At 38.6% G+C, this 17,374-nt stretch overlaps 1 protein-coding gene across 2 annotated transcripts in view; it reads left to right on the plus strand.

Moving 5' to 3' along the window:
• Window positions 1-2,940: 2,940 nt before the first annotated feature.
• MAEL (maelstrom spermatogenic transposon silencer) overlaps window positions 2,941-17,374 on the plus strand; it is a 39,161-nt gene continuing 24,727 nt past the window's right edge. Inside the window, exons 1-5 of one of the 2 annotated variants that reach the window (XM_043567977.1) lie at window positions 2,948-3,213; window positions 3,478-3,570; window positions 5,172-5,271; window positions 6,218-6,373; window positions 8,003-8,044. In XM_043567977.1, coding sequence (XP_043423912.1) covers window positions 3,082-3,213; window positions 3,478-3,570; window positions 5,172-5,271; window positions 6,218-6,373; window positions 8,003-8,044 — 523 coding nt within the window. In that variant the 5' untranslated portion in view covers window positions 2,948-3,081. Of the gene's footprint in view, window positions 3,214-3,477; window positions 3,571-5,171; window positions 5,272-6,217; window positions 6,374-8,002; window positions 8,045-17,374 lie in introns of both variants that reach the window. The other variant, XM_043567978.1, reaches the window with a different exon arrangement.

Here is a 17,374-nt window from a genome sequence, read left to right on the forward strand (position 1 = left end):
GGCAATATTAGAATACATATATTTTTAAATATAGGCAAATATTATTTTTATGCCAATAAAGGTTTTGGTTTTTAAATCAACTTTTTGAGGGGTGCCTGGGTGGCGCAGTCGGTTAAGCGTCCGACTTCAGCCAGGTCACGATCTCGCGGTCCGTGAGTTCGAGCCCCGCGTCGGGCTCTGGGCTGATGGCTCAGAGCCTGGAGCCTGTTTCCGATTCTGTGTCTCCCTCTCTCTCTGCCCCTCCCCCGTTCATGCTCTGTCTCTCTCTGTCCCAAAAATAAATAAACGTTGAAAAAAAAAATTAAAAAAAAAAATAAATCAACTTTTTGAAGTATAACTTAGACACAATAAAATGCATATGTTTCAGGTGTATAATTTGAGGAGTTTTGACAGCTACATAACACTTGTAACCACTGACGCCACAGTCAAGATATAGAATATTTCTGCCAACCAGAAGTTTCCCTGTGTCAGTTCTCAGGCAACCCCTCACCCTACCTCTTGGCCCCAGGTAACCACCGGCCTGACTTCTATGACTACAGTCTTACCTTTTCTCAAGTTGTGTACAAACTTACACATTTTTGTATAAAGTACGTAGTCTTTTACGTATGCCTTTTTTACTCAACAAAATATCTTGGTATGTATTCACGTTGAATAGTTCATTCCATTTAATTTAATTCCTGAGTAGCAGTCTACTACAGATGTTCTACAATTTGCTTATCAGTTAATCTATTCATGAATATAAATAGAGCTGCTATGAAAATTCGTGTATAAGTCTTTGTGTGGATACGCGTTTTCACTTCTCCTAAAGAGTGGAACTTCTGGGTCCTATGGTAAGTAAGAAACTGTCATGCAATTGTCCCACCAATAATATATGGAAATTCTAGTTGCTTCACATCCTTGCCAACATTTTAAACCAATATATTGGAAAACCTAAATGAATTAGACAATTTTCTAAAAGGTGTAAATTAGCAAATTTGACCGAAGGAAAATTAGAAAACTTGAAAAAAAATAATAACCATACAAACTATTGAAATGGTAAACAAGGGCAACTCTATCTGCCAAAGCTATACTAGGGTCAAAGACTTTTACCAGTAAGTTCTACCAAACTGTGAAGGAATAAATAATTCCCATATACTGTTTAATGTGAACAGAGAAAAAGATGGCAGTTCATTCTATCACAATGCTGATACCAACATTTTGTAAGGCTAGCACAAAAATATAATTCAGTATCACTTCAAACAAGGAAGCAAAAAATCTTACATTAAGTTAAAAAAAAAAAGCACTGTTTCATGATCAAGAAGAGGTTATACTCAGAAAAGTAGGCTGCTTCAAAATTAGAAAAATCCAGCAGGATCATTTATTTAAAAAATTTTTTTAAAATTTTTTTTAACGTTTATTTATTTTTGAGAGAGAGAGAGAGAGAGAGAGAGAGAGAGAGAGAGAGAGAGAGACAGAGCATGAGCAGGGGAGGGTCAGAGAGAGAGGGAGACACAGAATCTGAAACGGGCTCCAGGCTCTGAGCCATCAGCATAGAGCCCGACGCGGGGCTCGAACTCACCGACCGTGAGATCATGACCTGAGCCGAAGTCGGACGCTTAACCGACTGAGCCACCCAGGCGCCCCTATTTAAACAATTTTTAATATTTATGTATTTTTGAGAGAGAGACAGAGACACAGCACAAGCAGGGGAAGGGCAGAGAGAGAAGGAGACACAGAATCTGAAGCAGGCTCCAGGCTCCGAGTCATCAGCCCAGAGCCCGACGAAGGGCTAGAATCCACCAACCTAGATCATGACCGGAGTTGAAGTTGGGGGTTTAATCCACTGAACTACCCAGGCGCCCCCCCGCCCCCAGCAGTATCATGTATTATATTAACAAATTAAACAATAAAACCATATGATCATCTGAAATGATCCACAACAAGCATTTAATAAGTTTTCAACTCCTATTCTTGACTTAAAAACATATACGACGGGTCGCCTGGGTGGCTCAGTGGGTTGAACGACCGGACTTCTGCTCAGGTTGTGATCTTGTGGCTTCATGAGTTCCAGCCCCAAATCTCGCTCTCTACTGTCGGTGCCGAGCCCACTTCGGATCCTTTGTCACTCTCTTTCAAAAATAAAATAAAAAACATTTAAAATATATATACATCAACATGTATACACATGCTTAATAAACTGACCTCATAAGGGGATTTCTTTGTGAAGCATATATAACACTGAAACCAAAGCCTTCTGTATACACCAGCAGTAACCAATTAAAAGATGCAAGTTTCCATAGCAGCTACAAATATATTCCTGACCTTTCTGAGGAAACCTATAAAATTTTATTCAAGGACGTTATTTACGTGTTTTTTTTTTTTCAGGGACATTATTTTAAATCTCAGCTTTTTATTGTCGGTTTTCTTCCTCACATATTGCAAACTGCTTTATAAAACCCCATGTTCTTTGCAACCATAACAAGTGTAATTTAAGAACGGGGGGGGGGGGGCGAAACGAAAAGGCAACAACACCCCCCGCCCCGCGTGCCCCATATTGGTTGATGCATTTGTTCCGTCACCTTCCTTCTCAAACTGCCCCCCATTAGATTGTAAACTTCTTGGGGGAAAAGATCTTGTTTGTCGCGCTCCTGTCTCTTTCCCCCACCCAACACCTTTCACAATGCTTGACACAGAGCCGGCCTTTTACAGTCGTAAAACATGAAAGAACCTAAACAACTCACCAGGCCTCTTTCTCTCTACCTACTTTAACACATACTACGCAACAATGTACAGGAATTGCGCCGAGCCTTCCACGTGACAGCACACGCACCAACGCCTCATCCCAGCCAATCAGAATGCTTTGCACCTGTGACCGAGCTCCGCCCCCCCCTCCCCCCCACCCCCACGGCTCCACGAGTCAGCCTCGGACTGCTTTTCTCCCGGCAAGGCCAATGCGCCTGCGCACCGCGCCCTGATTGGCTGAGCGCCGCAAGCCTTCGCGCGCAGGCGCCTGCCTCGGTTACTAAGGGCGGGAGCCCGGCGAGGGCGCCGGCGGCTTGTGCAGTCTCAGGCCCGGGTCGTCGAATCTTGGCCTCGCTCGCCATGCCAAACCGCAGGACCAGCCGTAATGCCTACTATTTCTTTGTGCAGGAGAAGATCCCCGAACTACGGCGGCGAGGCCTGCCCGTGGCTCGCGTAGCTGATGCCATCCCCTACTGCTCTGCTGACTGGGCGGTAAGTAAGGCTGGAGGGGGGGGGGGTAATGGGGGGCAGGGGGGTAGAGCAGGCAGTTGGGCCGGTGAGAAGGCGAGGCGGGAAGGATAGAGGCCTCGAAGAGACCAGTGACCCCTTGGCCCCTGCTGGAGGGAAAGGAAGTCCGGCCCTAAGGCAAACCGACGCGGAAACCTCCTGGAAAGTCTAGGCTTCCGCGTCTGGGGCCTAGGGCACTCGGTCCTCATTGCCGCTTCTCTCCTTTCTGTCCCCTCAAATGTCCCCAAGCTCCTGAGGGAGGAAGAAAAGGAGAAGTATGCAGAAATGGCTCGGGAGTGGAGAGCAGCCCAGGGAAAGGACTCTGGGCCTTCGGAGAAGCAGGTAAAGTTAGAGACGAGCAGTTACCTGCTTGGCACATAGGCGTGTTCAGTAAATGCTGGAGGAGTGAATGGGTGAAGGGTAGACTAAAAGGGTAGGCTGGTGGGTGAGTTGGGTTAATGCAAAGGATTTTTTTTTTCTTTTTCCTGGTGGCAGAATGCCTGTTAAAAAGCCAACGGGCTCCCTGGGCACCTGGCTCGCTTGGTTGGTGGAACATGCGACTCTTGATCTCAGGGTTGTGAGTTCAGCCCCACATTGGGCAGGGAGCCTACTGGAAAAAATTTAAAGAGCCAACAGGTTCCCTAGCTAGGGCAAACCACACATTGTTGTTACTGGGTGGTGTGAAATCACCAAAACAGGGAAATCCCTATTCGGAAACCTGCAACCAATAAACCATGATCAGCAATGGGGGAGTTGGGTTTTAGGATTTGTACTAGATGATCTTTAAGGGTTCCTTTCAACCCCTTTATGATTAAAGACTCCCTTTTTGAATGTTTAAAAGTAGCTTGGACCATTCTGTCTTTTTAAATGACACTTGGAACCAGACCAGTTGTTGTGTTTGAAATTAGGAAATAACAAAACTTGCACATGCTGATGAAGGTTAATGTGCCTTATAGTAAGAATTGAATAAAGTTTATTTGGGTAAAGTTATGACTAGTAAAATGATAAAGTACTAAAAAATTTTCTTATTGATTTGTATCAAGAAAATGCAGGGTTGGGGTGCCTGGGTAGCTCAGTTGGTTAAGTGGCTGACTTTGGCTCAGGTCATGATCTCAGGGTTTGTGAGTTCAAGCTCCTCATTAGCTCTCTGCTGTCAGCCAGGATCCTCTGTCCCTCCACCGTGTGCATGCTCTCTCAAAAATAAATAAACATGAAAAAAAAATTCAGGGTAGTTGTGGACTTTTCCCCTCCCTCTGTGTTCTTTCCATTCTTACATAGTAAAGTTCCATTCTTTTTTAAACTGTCAACATCGGATTGAAGTTCGAGAGAGCTTTGCTTGCTTTAGGCTTGAGAGATTGTTTTATTTTGTAGATGTATATTTGAGTAGAAGCTCCAATCAGTTGCATTGGTACTTAGTTACACTTGTGGGCTTTGATTTTTTTTTTTTACTATAATTTCTCATAAGAAATTTCCTCTCATAATGTAAGCCATGTTGTGTACATACCTCATTGAGACTTGGAGTCAGCATGATCGGGTTTTTATTTTTAGCAAAAACCGTGTTAAAGTACTTTGTCGAACAATGTTCTTTTGGCCACTGGGCTGGCATATATTATGTGATTCAGTGGGATTGATTTAGGTTATCAGTAGTGGGCATTAAAAAAATTTTTTTGGATTATCAGTAGTGGGCACATGGTTTTCAGGAATAGTTGAATTGGTTGTTTACTCATCTTTTGATTCAGAATATTTACAGATTTTGCCCTTGTCTCCCTTTGGGTTGTTGGTGTCACTGACAGATATGTGTTTATTTACTCATTGGGGTTCATTGGCCTAGAGAGGTTACTGAAGTAATCTATGAGCTGTTTTTGTTATTTTGCTAACTTTAAGTATATGTATAAAGTGACCAGTAAGAGTTTAAGAATGTGATGAATTCTCTTCCTCTTTAGAAACCTTTTTCCACCCCACTGAGGAGGCCAGGCATGCTTGTACCAAAGCAGAATGTTTCACCCCCGGATATGTCAAGTTTGTCTCTAAAAAGTGATCAAGGTATAATAATCCTAAAATGTTTTGCTTAGATAAATGTGGGTGCTCAAATTGATCAAGTGATCAGTAAATATATGTTCTGTTCATTTTGATCCTGCATTTCAAAATAACTGACTACAAGTGTTCAAATTACAGTGGTGCTAAAGTTGTAAAAGATGAGCTAATTTGCGTTTGTTGAAATAACGCTGGAGAGGTTTTGTTTTATACAAAAATCTGGTCTCTTGGTTAATAACCACTTCATGTGTTACTAAATATACTTCTTAGATTTAAGTGTTTATAACTAGACCCTTAAAATACATTTAAATTACAAAGAGAAGGTTGAATTACTGAGTTGGCCTGGAAAAGAATGTAGCTAATAAGAGCCCTTGTTATGCCTTCTGGCTGTTTTTATTGTGTTATGAATTTGTTGAAGATTAATAAACTTTTAACAGTCTTAAATTGTGGCCAATCCTGGTGTATAAAACCCTTCTCGCAATCTCATATTTCTTTCTTCCTTTAGAGAATTTATTGGTGTTCTTATGTAAATTGGTAAAAAGTAAAGAGTGAACTAAATTGTCCATAGTTTATATCACGCAGTTTTTCTACACTGATTCTACTTGGCTTTATTTCCCAAACCTCTTGAATTTGTTGAATATGGGTCACAGCTTTTCTTAAGTCATTCCTGAAATTCAAGGCATATGTCTAACTAAATTATGTAGAGCTGGCTGCAAATTTGAATAATTTTGTTGCTTCATGCAGAGTGGTTACCACTGTAATCCTTGATAAGTATAATTATAAAAATTTTGATTCGTTTATCTGGTACAGATAATTAGTTTTCTCATTTCTAGCTCATTTAGGATTATAGGAACACAAGGAAAACGGTTCTAAAACTTTCTTTTGTAGAGGGGTAAACTCTCATCTATTTGTGCTGTCTTACTGCTTTTTTTTTTCTTTTTATTTATTTTTTTAGCTCTCCTTGGAGGCATTTTTTATTTTTTGAACATTTTTAGCCATGGTGAACTACCTCCTCATTGTGAACAGCGCTTCCTCCCTTGTGAAATAGGCTGTGTTAAATATTCTCTCCAAGAAGGTATTATGGCAGATTTCCACAGTTTTATAAATCCTGGTAAGTAGAGTGGGTAGATGCTAGATCTTAAAAACTATGCGTTTTATCTTGAGTTTATTTAACAATATTTGTTTTCTTAAAGGCTGATGCATAGTTGAGTTCTTAAATGTAACAAGACTTCATCATAATTGGTTGAAAAATCATTAAGAATTAGGTGTTTACATGGGGTTTTTTTAGTTGAAGCTTTTAACCTCAAGAAAGCATTAGAGTTGGGTGGATGGTATACCTGAAAATGTGTATGTAGCCTGGCGTTTGCTTGCCTATGGCCTTACGTCTTGGAATTTTCTAAAAGCTTTTTATGCCTTTGCTCTTTTATTTTTTTAACCCATCCTTTATCTTGGTGATCACTAGTTTTTAACTTGATGTTGCTTTGTAACCTTCAGCAAAGTTATTAACCTTTCTGAACTTATTAGCTTATCAGTAAAGTGGGAATAATTCCTATTGTTGGCTGCTCTAAGGAATACAAGAGAAGGTATGGAAATAGCCTAGTACTTAATAGCTTCTCAGATGTTCTCAATACTTTTTTTTCTGGATATTCCACTCAAGCAAAAGAGGTAGTCATGAAGACAGGATTCAATTCAGTTACCAAGAGGATAGATAAAGGACCAGTAATACTTTTTAAGGCAAGGAGGGGAACTATATAGGGAGAAGAGTAAAGGGAAAGAGGTTGAGGAGAGAACTTCATCTTTAGTTTTGTCAGTTGCTTTAAAATTCATCAGTACAGGGGCGCCTGGGTGGCTCGGTCAGTTAAGCGTCTGACTTCGGCTCAGGTCATGATCTCACGGTCTGTGGGTTCGAGCCCCGTGTCGGGCTCTGTGCTGACAGCTCAGAGCCTGGAGCCTGTTTCCGATTCTGTGTCTCCCTCTCTCTCTGCCCCTCCCCCGTTCATGCTCTGTCTCTCTCTGTCTCAAAAATAAATAAACGTTAAAAAAAAATAAATAAAAAAAAAAAATAAAATTCATTAGTACAGGCCAGCACTTTTCCTTGTGTTTAGATGACAGAAAAACTAAAACTAATTATCCTACTCACACCTGTGAGAGTTGTTGCTTAGAATAAGTTAAATAACTATTTTTCTTCATATGGTTACAAAAAATTAAAAAGAATTTGGAGACTTTCTTTTTTTTTTTTTTTTAAATACATACATGAATACCTATATCAAGGGCCTTCTGGACCCCTCGTTAAGACTTCTTTAGCCCAAGTTTTCTTTACCTAGTATTTTTTTCTGTAACTTTCTTTTTATGTACATATAAAGTTTATTTTGAGAGACAGCCTGTGGGGGTGGTGAGGAGAGAGGGAGAGAGAGAATCCCAAGCAGGGCTCCATCCCATGACATTGTGACCTAAGCTGAAACCAAGGGCCAGACACTTAACTGACTGAGCAGCCCAAGTGCCCCCTATGAGTAACTTCCTTTTTAAAACAGCTTAGACAATATACCAAAATTCTTTAATACTCCTCATTCCTCTGGGTAAAACAAAACAAAACAAAACAAATCTCTATGAAAATTTAATCGTTTGTGTTTTCACATAGCAGTAAGTTACCTACCTATGTTATTTATGACTTGATCATCCTATGAAATATTGCTATAGCAAAATCAGAGAACTTCTCTCAACAAAATATTTTGTATTATAGGTGAAATTCCACGAGGATTTCGGTTTCATTGTCAGGCTGCAAGTAAGTATAAATGAATGGGGTAGAATATAGGCATTGAATGTGTATGTACCTGATTAAGACTTACTGCTTTAAATGAACACGTAAAACAATTTGGAGGAAGAATAATCTTACTGTTGGAGACTCTTCATAGACATGATAGATGGCGCATGTGATCCTTAAAAACCTGAAAATTAAATAGATTTGTGGGACACCAAAGGATATGACTGTATACCTAAACTCTGAACTAAACTCTTTTAGAAACTAGGTTTTAGCAAGTTTCCTCTGTGATTAGAATGAAAATCATGATAATTTTATTTTTTATTTATATTCAAAATTATCATTGTTTTAAGGTTTTTTTTTTTACTTAAAAATGCTAAGTTTTTCAAATATGCATGATAAGCAGCTATTATGTAACATTTATAATGCTGTTCTTCATACATGAAAACATTTTAGAGTCACTTTTAATTATGTCCTTTGAGTTTTTTCTAGTCTTCGTGAAAAATATGTACTAGTCCTTTTTTTGTTTTGCCTGGGATCAGGGCCATAGACTGTGGAACAAGGTAAGGGCAAATTTTTTTAGTTGATTCCTTTATGTAGCTTTGAATGAAAAAAAAAATGTATAAAGCAGAAGAATTCTGTTGCAGTTTTTGAAGTGTGAACCTAGCTAATCTCCCCACGTATTACGTCATCTGAGGTTATTCAACTGAATAGGTGGTAGTAAAACAAAAATAGAAACTTAGCTGGTGAATTAACTTCACTTTTTTAGTTAAGCTGTTTCTGGTTTGTTCATCTGTTGAGTGCATTGGAATCCCTGCAATTTGCCAGACACTCATTTATGAGATTGCCACTGGCTTACTGTTTATTATTCTGGTTCTGATAAGTACTTGATTTAAAAAAAAAAGTTTTTAGGGCTTATTTTTACAACATTTTCAAGTCAACCAGATTAACAGAAAGTGTGGTTCTTAAAAACCTATTAAAGACTCTAGAAGGGTTTTCTTAATATGTTATTTTAAACTAATTAAAATTGAACACAGTTCATTCAGGAAACTTAGATCTTTTGGAGCTCATCAATTTAGACATGTCTTAAATTGCCAATTTGATAACGCTGGGAAATGTGCCAGTTAAATAAAATAAATGATTCTATTAGAGTGATGGCTGTGTCGACATAATAACTAAAAATGCTTATGCTAGTGTAATCAACCTGATGCTTAGGAAAAGATCATGTTTCAAAGGGGAACATGCTGAAGCAAATTTACATGTGGATGCAGCGTAAGTAGTAGCTAAGGAATGTACATGTAGATCTTTCAGATGCTCCTGTGCTATCTGGCCTTTTATGAAATATGTGTAAGTGAATCGCGGGAATACTTCATGGATGGGTGTTATGGTTTAGCACATTAGAATCAAAGAATTTCAAGAGATTTTGGTACGGAATCCATTAATTTCCCCACCCCCACTGCCTTGCTTTTCTCTGAAAAGGTACTTCAGATTCTGCATGAGAGTGTGGGAGTAGGAGGTCTTGGACCTTCCCTCTCTTCCCCCCTTTAACCAGAGGAGCTCTGCTTCTGTCTCTTTTACTGGTTAATTTTCTTGAGAGAAGTTCTGCTTTAAAAAAAGCAAAGCTTGGAAAACTGCTTTTGGCTTCCCGTACAAAAGGTCTATCAGCTTTTAAAATTAGTCTTCATACACAAAGAGTATAACATTGACTTAAGGTATAAAGAACGTTAATGAACAGCTGTGCATTCACCAGTCAGCTGAAGAAATAATAGCGGTGCCCTATCATTGAAGGTCCCTGTAGCTCTCCTTGATTGCATCCCCCTCCGTTTTTATGAGAGAGACACTATTTGGAATTTTGTGCTAATCATTTTCTCTTTTCTGAATAGTTTTATTGTGAATACATATGTATTTAAATGGTGTATTTAGGGGCACCTAGGTGGCTCATTTGGTTAAGCGTCCAACTTCAGCTCAGGTCATGATCTCACAGTTCGTGAGTTCAAGCCCTGCATCGGGTTCTCTGCTGTCAGCATGGAGCCCACTTTGGATCCTCTGTTCCTCGCTCTCTGTCCCTCCCCTGCTTGCTCGCTCGCTCGCTCTCTCTCTGTCTCTCTCAAAAATAAACAGTAAAAAAAATTAAAGGGTATATTTAATTTTGGGTTTTTTTTGAACTTTTATGTAATTAACATTGTGTGCTTGTTTCCATACCTGTATTTGTTTTTTTTAACTCAACATTACCTTTCCCCAATTTTTGTATTGGAATGTCTTTTATATTGGTTTGGGGAATTTTATTATGTATCTGCTTACTGACTTAATTACAGGTACCTATTTTCAGTGTATGCATTGTATTTTTTTTTTTTTTACTGTCATTGTGGCGTCTTTCAATGAACAGAAGTTATTTTTAATTTAGTAAATGTATCCTCCTTTCCCTTAGGGTTTTGAGGGTTCTTAATGTCTTATTTAAGAATCTTCTTCTACCTGCAGGTGATAAAGATAGCTTTTATTAAGTTTTGTTTTTCATATCCCAAGTTCTTATTCCACCTGGCACTGACTTGTGTCATGGTGTGAAATAGAGGTTCTATTTCTTTTTTTTTCCTGTGTAGATAATTAGTTGTCTCAGCATCATTTATTATTACTGTTTTTTTTTTTTAATGTTTGTTTATTTTGGGAGAGTGCATTCAGGCGAGCGGGAGAGAGAGAATCCCAAGCAGCCTCCATGCTCAGTGAAGAGCAGGACTCAGGGCTTGAACTCCAGATCCATGAGATCATGACCTGAGCTGAAATCAAGAGTCAGACGCTCAGCCGACTGAGCCACTGAGCCATGGTGCCCCTCAGCGTCATTTATTAAATAATCAGCTTGTTTGTCAGTATGTAGTGCCACATTTCTGCAGATGCATGGGTCTTTGTGATATATTTATTTTGTTCTGTTGGTCTACTTGTGTTTTGTTTGGTGTTCATACCATTGAATACAGTATTTTGATAATATTTACTTAGACAAGTTCCTTGACTTTGTTTTGGAACATCACAGCTATTCTTGACCCTTTGCTCTTCCATACAATTCAGAGTATCATGCTTCATAAAAAGCTTTGTTGAAATTTAGATTGGAGGGGCGCCTGGGTGGCGCAGTCGGTTAAGCGTCCGACTTCAGCCAGGTCGCGATCTCGCGGTCCGTGAGTTCGAGCCCCGCGTCGGGCTCTGGGCTGATGGCTGGGAGCCTGGAGCCTGTTTCCGATTCTGTGTCTCCCTCTCTCTCTGCCCCTCCCCTGTTCATGCTCTGTCTCTCTCTGTCCCAAAAATAAAAAAAATAAAATAAACGTTGAAAAAAAAAATTTAGATTGGAATCACCTTTAAATCTTTAGATCATTTTGGACAAAACTGACAACTTCATGATACTCTGTGAACATGGGGCTACATTTTAATTTTGGATCTGTGATGCCTTATAATACTCATAATTTTCTTCACAGTGATCTTACTATCTCATTAAATTTGTAGCTTATAAATTTTATGATTTATAATGTCTCTTGAAATTATATTTTTATTTACTCTTATGTTTTAGTTTTATCCAACCATTGCTGAACTATAATTCTTGAATTTGGTCAATTCCTTAGATCTGTGAAATGATGTTTTTCCTAATCTATATATATATTTTTTTAAATTAAAAATTTTTAAATGTTTATTTTTTGAGAGAAACAGAGATAGAATGTGAGTGGGTTAGGGGCAGAGAGAGAGGGAGACACCAAATCCGAAGCAGGCTCCAGGGTCTGAGCTGTCAGCACAGACCCTGATGCGGGGCTCAAACCCACGAGCCATGAGATCATGACCTAAGCCGAAGTCGGTCACTCAACTGACGGAGCCACCCAGGCGCCCCTATTTTTTTATTTAAAATTTAAAAAATGTGTGTAACTGTGCTGGTTAGGAACTCTGGTTTTTAATGTTTCATCGGTGAGTATGTTGTTGGCTGTAGTTTTTTCTTATTTTTCATATGCACTTTTTTTTTTAATGCAGGTTAACATAGTGTAGTATTGGTTTCAGAAGTAGAATTTAGTGATTTATCACTTACATATAACACCCAGTGCTCATCCCATCAAATGCCCTCCTCCTTAATGCCTGTCACCCATCTAACCCATCCCCTACCCACCTCCCTTCCAGCAACCCTCAGTTTGTTCTCTGTATTTAAGAGTCTCCTACGGTTTGCTTCCCTCTCTGTTTTCATCTTATTTTTCCTTCCCTTCCCCTATGGTCATCTGTCGTATTTCTTAAATTCCACATATGAGTGAAATCCTACGAGATCTGTCCTTTCTCTGACTTACTTCACTTAGTGTAATACACTTGTAGTTCTATCTATGCTGTTGTAAATTGCAAGATTTCATTCTTTTTGATTGCTGAATAATATTCCCTTGTACCACATTTTCTTTATCCATTCATCAGTCGATGGACATTTTGGCTTTCTCCATAATTTGGCTGTTGTTGGTAGTGCTGCTATAAACATTGGGGTGCATGTGCCCCTTTAATCAGTATTTTTATATCCTTTGGATAAATACCTATTAGTGCAATTGTTGGGTTGTAGGGTAGTTCTATTTTTAATTTTTTGAGGAACCTCCATACTGTTTTCCAAAGTGGCTGCACCAGTTTGCATTCCCACCAACAGTGCAAGAGGATTCCCCTTTCTCTGCACCCTCGCCAACATCTGTTGTTTGCTGAGTTGTTAATTTTAACCATTCTAACAGGTGTGAGGTGGTATCTCGTAGTTTTGATTTGTATTTCCTTGATGATGAGTGATGTTGAGCATCTTTTCATGTGTCAGCCTTCTGGATGTCTTCTTTAGAAAAGTGTATTCATGTCTTCTACCCATTGCTTCACTGGATTACTTGTTTTTTGGGTGTTGAGTTTGTTGTTTTTTATAGATTTTGTATACTGACCCTTTATCTGATACATCGTTTGCAAATATCTGTTCCCATTCTGTCAGTTGCCTTTTAGTTTTGTTGATTTTATTTCCTTCACTTGCAGAAGCACAGAGGTCCCAATAGTTCATTCTTACTTTTGTTTCCCTTGCCACTGGAGACCGTGTAAAGAAGTTGCTGCGGTCAAGGTCAAATAGGTTCCTGCCTGTGTTCTCCTGTAGGATTTTGATTATTTCCTGTCTCACATTTTGGTCTTTTGGCCATTTTGAATTTATTTTCATGTGTGGTTTAAGAAAATGGTCCAGTTTCATTCTTCTGCATGCCTCTGTCCAGTTTTTCCAACACCATTTGCTTGAAGAGACTTTCTTCATTGGATATTTTTTCCTGCTTTGTCGAAGATTAGTTGGCCATACATTTGTGGGTCCATTTCTGAGTTCTCTGTTCTGTTCCATTGATGATCTATGTGTCTGTTTTTGTGTCAGTACTATACTGTCTTGTTGATTACAGCTTTGTAATATAGCTTGAAGTCCAGAATTGTGATGCCTCCAGTTTTGGTTTTCTATTTTAACATTACTCTGGCTGACATTATTTTGGGGTCTTTTCTGATTCTATATATTAGTGCATTAGTATATACTCCTGATCAGGGTAAAGATGGTCCCTTCTACTCCCAGTTTGGTTAGAGATATCAGTTGCACATTTTTTTTTTTTAATTTTTTTTTCAACGTTTATTTATTTTTGGGACAGAGAGAGACAGAGCATGAACGGGGGAGGGGCAGAGAGAGAGGGAGACACAGAATCGGAAACAGGCTCCAGGCTCCGAGCCATCAGCCCAGAGCCTGACGCGGGGCTCGAACTCACGGACCGCGAGATCGTGACCTGGCTGAAGTCGGACGCCTAACCGACTGCGCCACCCAGGCGCCCCAATTGCACATTTTAATGAATAGTTTTTCTGTATCTCAGGTGATTTATGTCTTTTTGTTCATCTGGTAATTTGCTAATGCTAAACCAACCTTACATTCCAGCAATAAACCCATTATAGTGACTGTATAGCTCTTAAATTGCTGAATTTGGTTTGCTAATATTTTGTTTTAGGATTTGTACGTTCATGTTAAAGACTTTGATTAATCTTACCTAATTTTGTTCTCAAGGTTATTTTGCCATCCTAAAATGGGTTAGAGAATGTGTCTTCAGTTTAATTTACCTTTGGTTCTCTTTTATGGTTCTGCTAAAATAATCTATTTTTTACTTCTCTGAACAGTTAAAACCTTATGTCTGAAAAACATAGGGATCTTTTTGTGGGGGCGGGGGTCTGTTGGTTATCTTGATGTCAAGATACCTGATCTCTTCATATGTCTTATTTTTTTCTCCCCCACCCCCATCTGATTATTTTTGAGGGCTGAACAGTACATAGAAAAACTTGTTATTCTTCTCTGAAGAAAACTTGTGACTGCTTCTGGCAGAAAGATGCTGTCACTAGCCATCTCAGAGTACCTTAATCCAATTTCAGGGATTGAGATAATGTAAAATTGGGTTCATATCTTTTAAGAGTCTATTTCTGATTGATCTCTAAAAAGTGGGGGAAGGTAGACAGATTACCGCCAAAGGATCATCTGTAAAATTTGCAATTGACTTGAGTGTAAACAGTGGAAGCAAGAAGGCAATTGAATATTCTTTTAATTATAATTTTTAATATACACAAGTAATACTAGAGTAATACTGTTTAATGTCTTATTTACCTATTTGAGAGAAAGGGAGAGAGTATGAGAGGGGAAGGGGGAGAGAGAGAGGGAGAGAGAATACCAAGCAGGCTCCGTGTTGTCAGTACAAAGCCCAACGCGGGGCTCAAACCCACAAACCGTGAGATCATGACCTGAGCTGAATACAAGAGATGGATGATTAACTGACTGAGCCACCCAGGTGGTCCTACAGTAATATATTTTTTTAGAGGTTTTATTTTTAAATAATCTCCACACCCAGCATGAGGCTCTAATCCACAACTCAAAGACCAAGAGTCACATGCTCCACCAACTGAGCCAGCCAGGCGCCCCCGGAATAATAGTTTTAATTCTTATATATCTAAGTCTTTTGAAAACTGCTCAGTTTATCAGACTCTAAATCTCCTCTTCCAGAATTCATAAATGCCCCAAATTACCAATGAACCCAAATGCCAGAATCCACTTTCTAGGATTCCTTCTTCTCCAAGATTTTGGACCCCCGGTTCCTTACTGTAGTTTGTCTCTCTGCAGTGCTCTCAAGCAGGTGTTTCATTCATAGAGTTCTAGTCTGTTGCTATCAGAAATTGAACTCTTCCTGTGTGTCCTTTTTTATAACTTTATGATAAAATTCATAATTTGATCATAAGCGTGAATATTTATCATCTGTACTGAATAATTTCCGTAGCTGGAATACTTTGGATCTCATTCTATCAAATTTGGTTTGGTTCTCATTCTTCTTTCATCCGGTACCTGGTTATTCATATATAATGTTTGAAAAAATGATTTTTTTTTGAGTTTGACAAATTTAGTGGTATTTTAGTAAAGACATTCATCTCAGTCGTTTCTCTCCCCTCTTGACCTTAGGTTAATAATTCATTTGAGTCCAGACAATATATATGTAGGAAAAGATGTTATTTAAAATTTTTTTTTTCAACGTTTATTTATTTTTGGGACAGAGAGAGACAGAGCATGAACGGGGGAGGGGCAGAGAGAGAGGGAGACACAGAATCAGAAACTGGCTCCAGGCTCTGAGCCATCAGCCCAGAGCCTGATGCGGGGCTCGAACTCCCAGACCGTGAGATCGTGACCTGGCTGAAGTCGGACGCTTAACCGACTGCGCCACCCAGGCGCCCCGAAAAGATGTTATTTTAACATAAACAACAAAATGGACAAAAGTGGAAAGTTTGCTTACATTAAAGCAAGTTAAATTCATGTATTATGATATAATTAAATCATGTAAGAACTGATAGTTCTATATATATTTCCATTGTTTTACTTGGGGTTTACTTTCAACTTAAAAGCAAAATGCAAATGAACAAAGAGTTAGGAATACAGGCTGCTTCTCTGGAGTTAATCCCTGTTTAAAAGAGCTCAGCGAGTGGTTGCTACCAATAAAGTAGTCTGAAGCTGCTTCCAAATTAAACATTGCAGGAGTTTTCAAGGAAATCATTTTACTGTATGTTTCTTTTATCTGTGATTGTGCTTTTAAAGATGTGCTTAACTGTCACATTAAAAAAATTAAAGTTTTTAGAAAGCCTATAGTACATAGATCTAACAATGTGGTTGGAGATTCCATAGAATATGTTTAAAGATGTATTTTCTTTATTTTTATCTTCAGTATCTAAAATATACATGATTAATGTGTATAATACTTTAAAAAATATATGTATAATTCAAATAGCCATATTATTTTACTAACATAAGATTTCTTGTATTAAGTTCAAATCAAATTCCATTTTCATAAATTAGTAAATTAAGCTTTAACACAGGTATGGAAAGTGCATTTTTCTCATTTTCATCTTCATACAGTGTGGGTTTTTTTGGTGTTACTACCTTTTAAAAAACAAAAACACCCACATATCTAAGTATTATACCTACATTTAAGTTTTTGGTGGTAGTTTGTATTTTAAAAGAAACTACTTCTTCATGAGTTGCCTCAAGATCTGGTGGAAATGCTTACAGGAACTAGCGAAGAACAAAAACTAAGAAGCACATTCACAATACTGATTTTACTTTGGTAGCAGATGGTCTTTGAAGACTAACGAAGGTAGACCGGACCCATTAAGATGAAATGTACTATTTCAAATACTTAACAGTTTACATAAAATGAAAACAAAGTTTTTTTTAAAGAGGTAGGCATCTGTACCAGCTGATAGCAATGCAATACCTAGTTTATGAGGATCAAAAACAAATGCCCATTGGGGGGGGAAAAACAAACCATGTTTTATCTAATGTACTTCCAGTCAATAGTCCAGTAACATTTTCTTCCCAATACAGGCGCTGTTCCTGGGAGACAGTTTACATTAATAAGGGAGTCAAGAGTAATTGTTTGCAGTTTAAATAGATAATAACTTTTTGCATCCCTCTTGATAGTGTCTTTAAAAATATGCAATTCTAGGGGCACCTGGGTGGCTCAGTCGGTTGGGTGTCTGACTTTGGTTCAGATCATGATTTCATGGCTCGTGGGTTCCAAGCCCCGCATCACGCTCTGTGCTGACAGCTTGGAGCCTGGAGCCAGCTTCGGATTCTGTGTCTCCCTCTCTCTCTGCCCCTCTCCCATTCATGCTCTGTCTCTCAAAAATAAATAGACATTAAAAAAAAATGCAGTTCTTAGATACCATTTCTGATTTTTCTATTATCTGTAAGCTAATCACATGAAACTATAAAATTAGTAAATGTCTTGAAATCTGTATATAAAACCTAAATTGCCTCTAATTTCAAATTCATTTATATATCACTCAATC

Source organism: Prionailurus bengalensis, chromosome E4 (assembly GCF_016509475.1).
Source record: "Prionailurus bengalensis isolate Pbe53 chromosome E4, Fcat_Pben_1.1_paternal_pri, whole genome shotgun sequence".
Classification (NCBI taxonomy): Eukaryota; Metazoa; Chordata; class Mammalia; order Carnivora; family Felidae; genus Prionailurus; species Prionailurus bengalensis.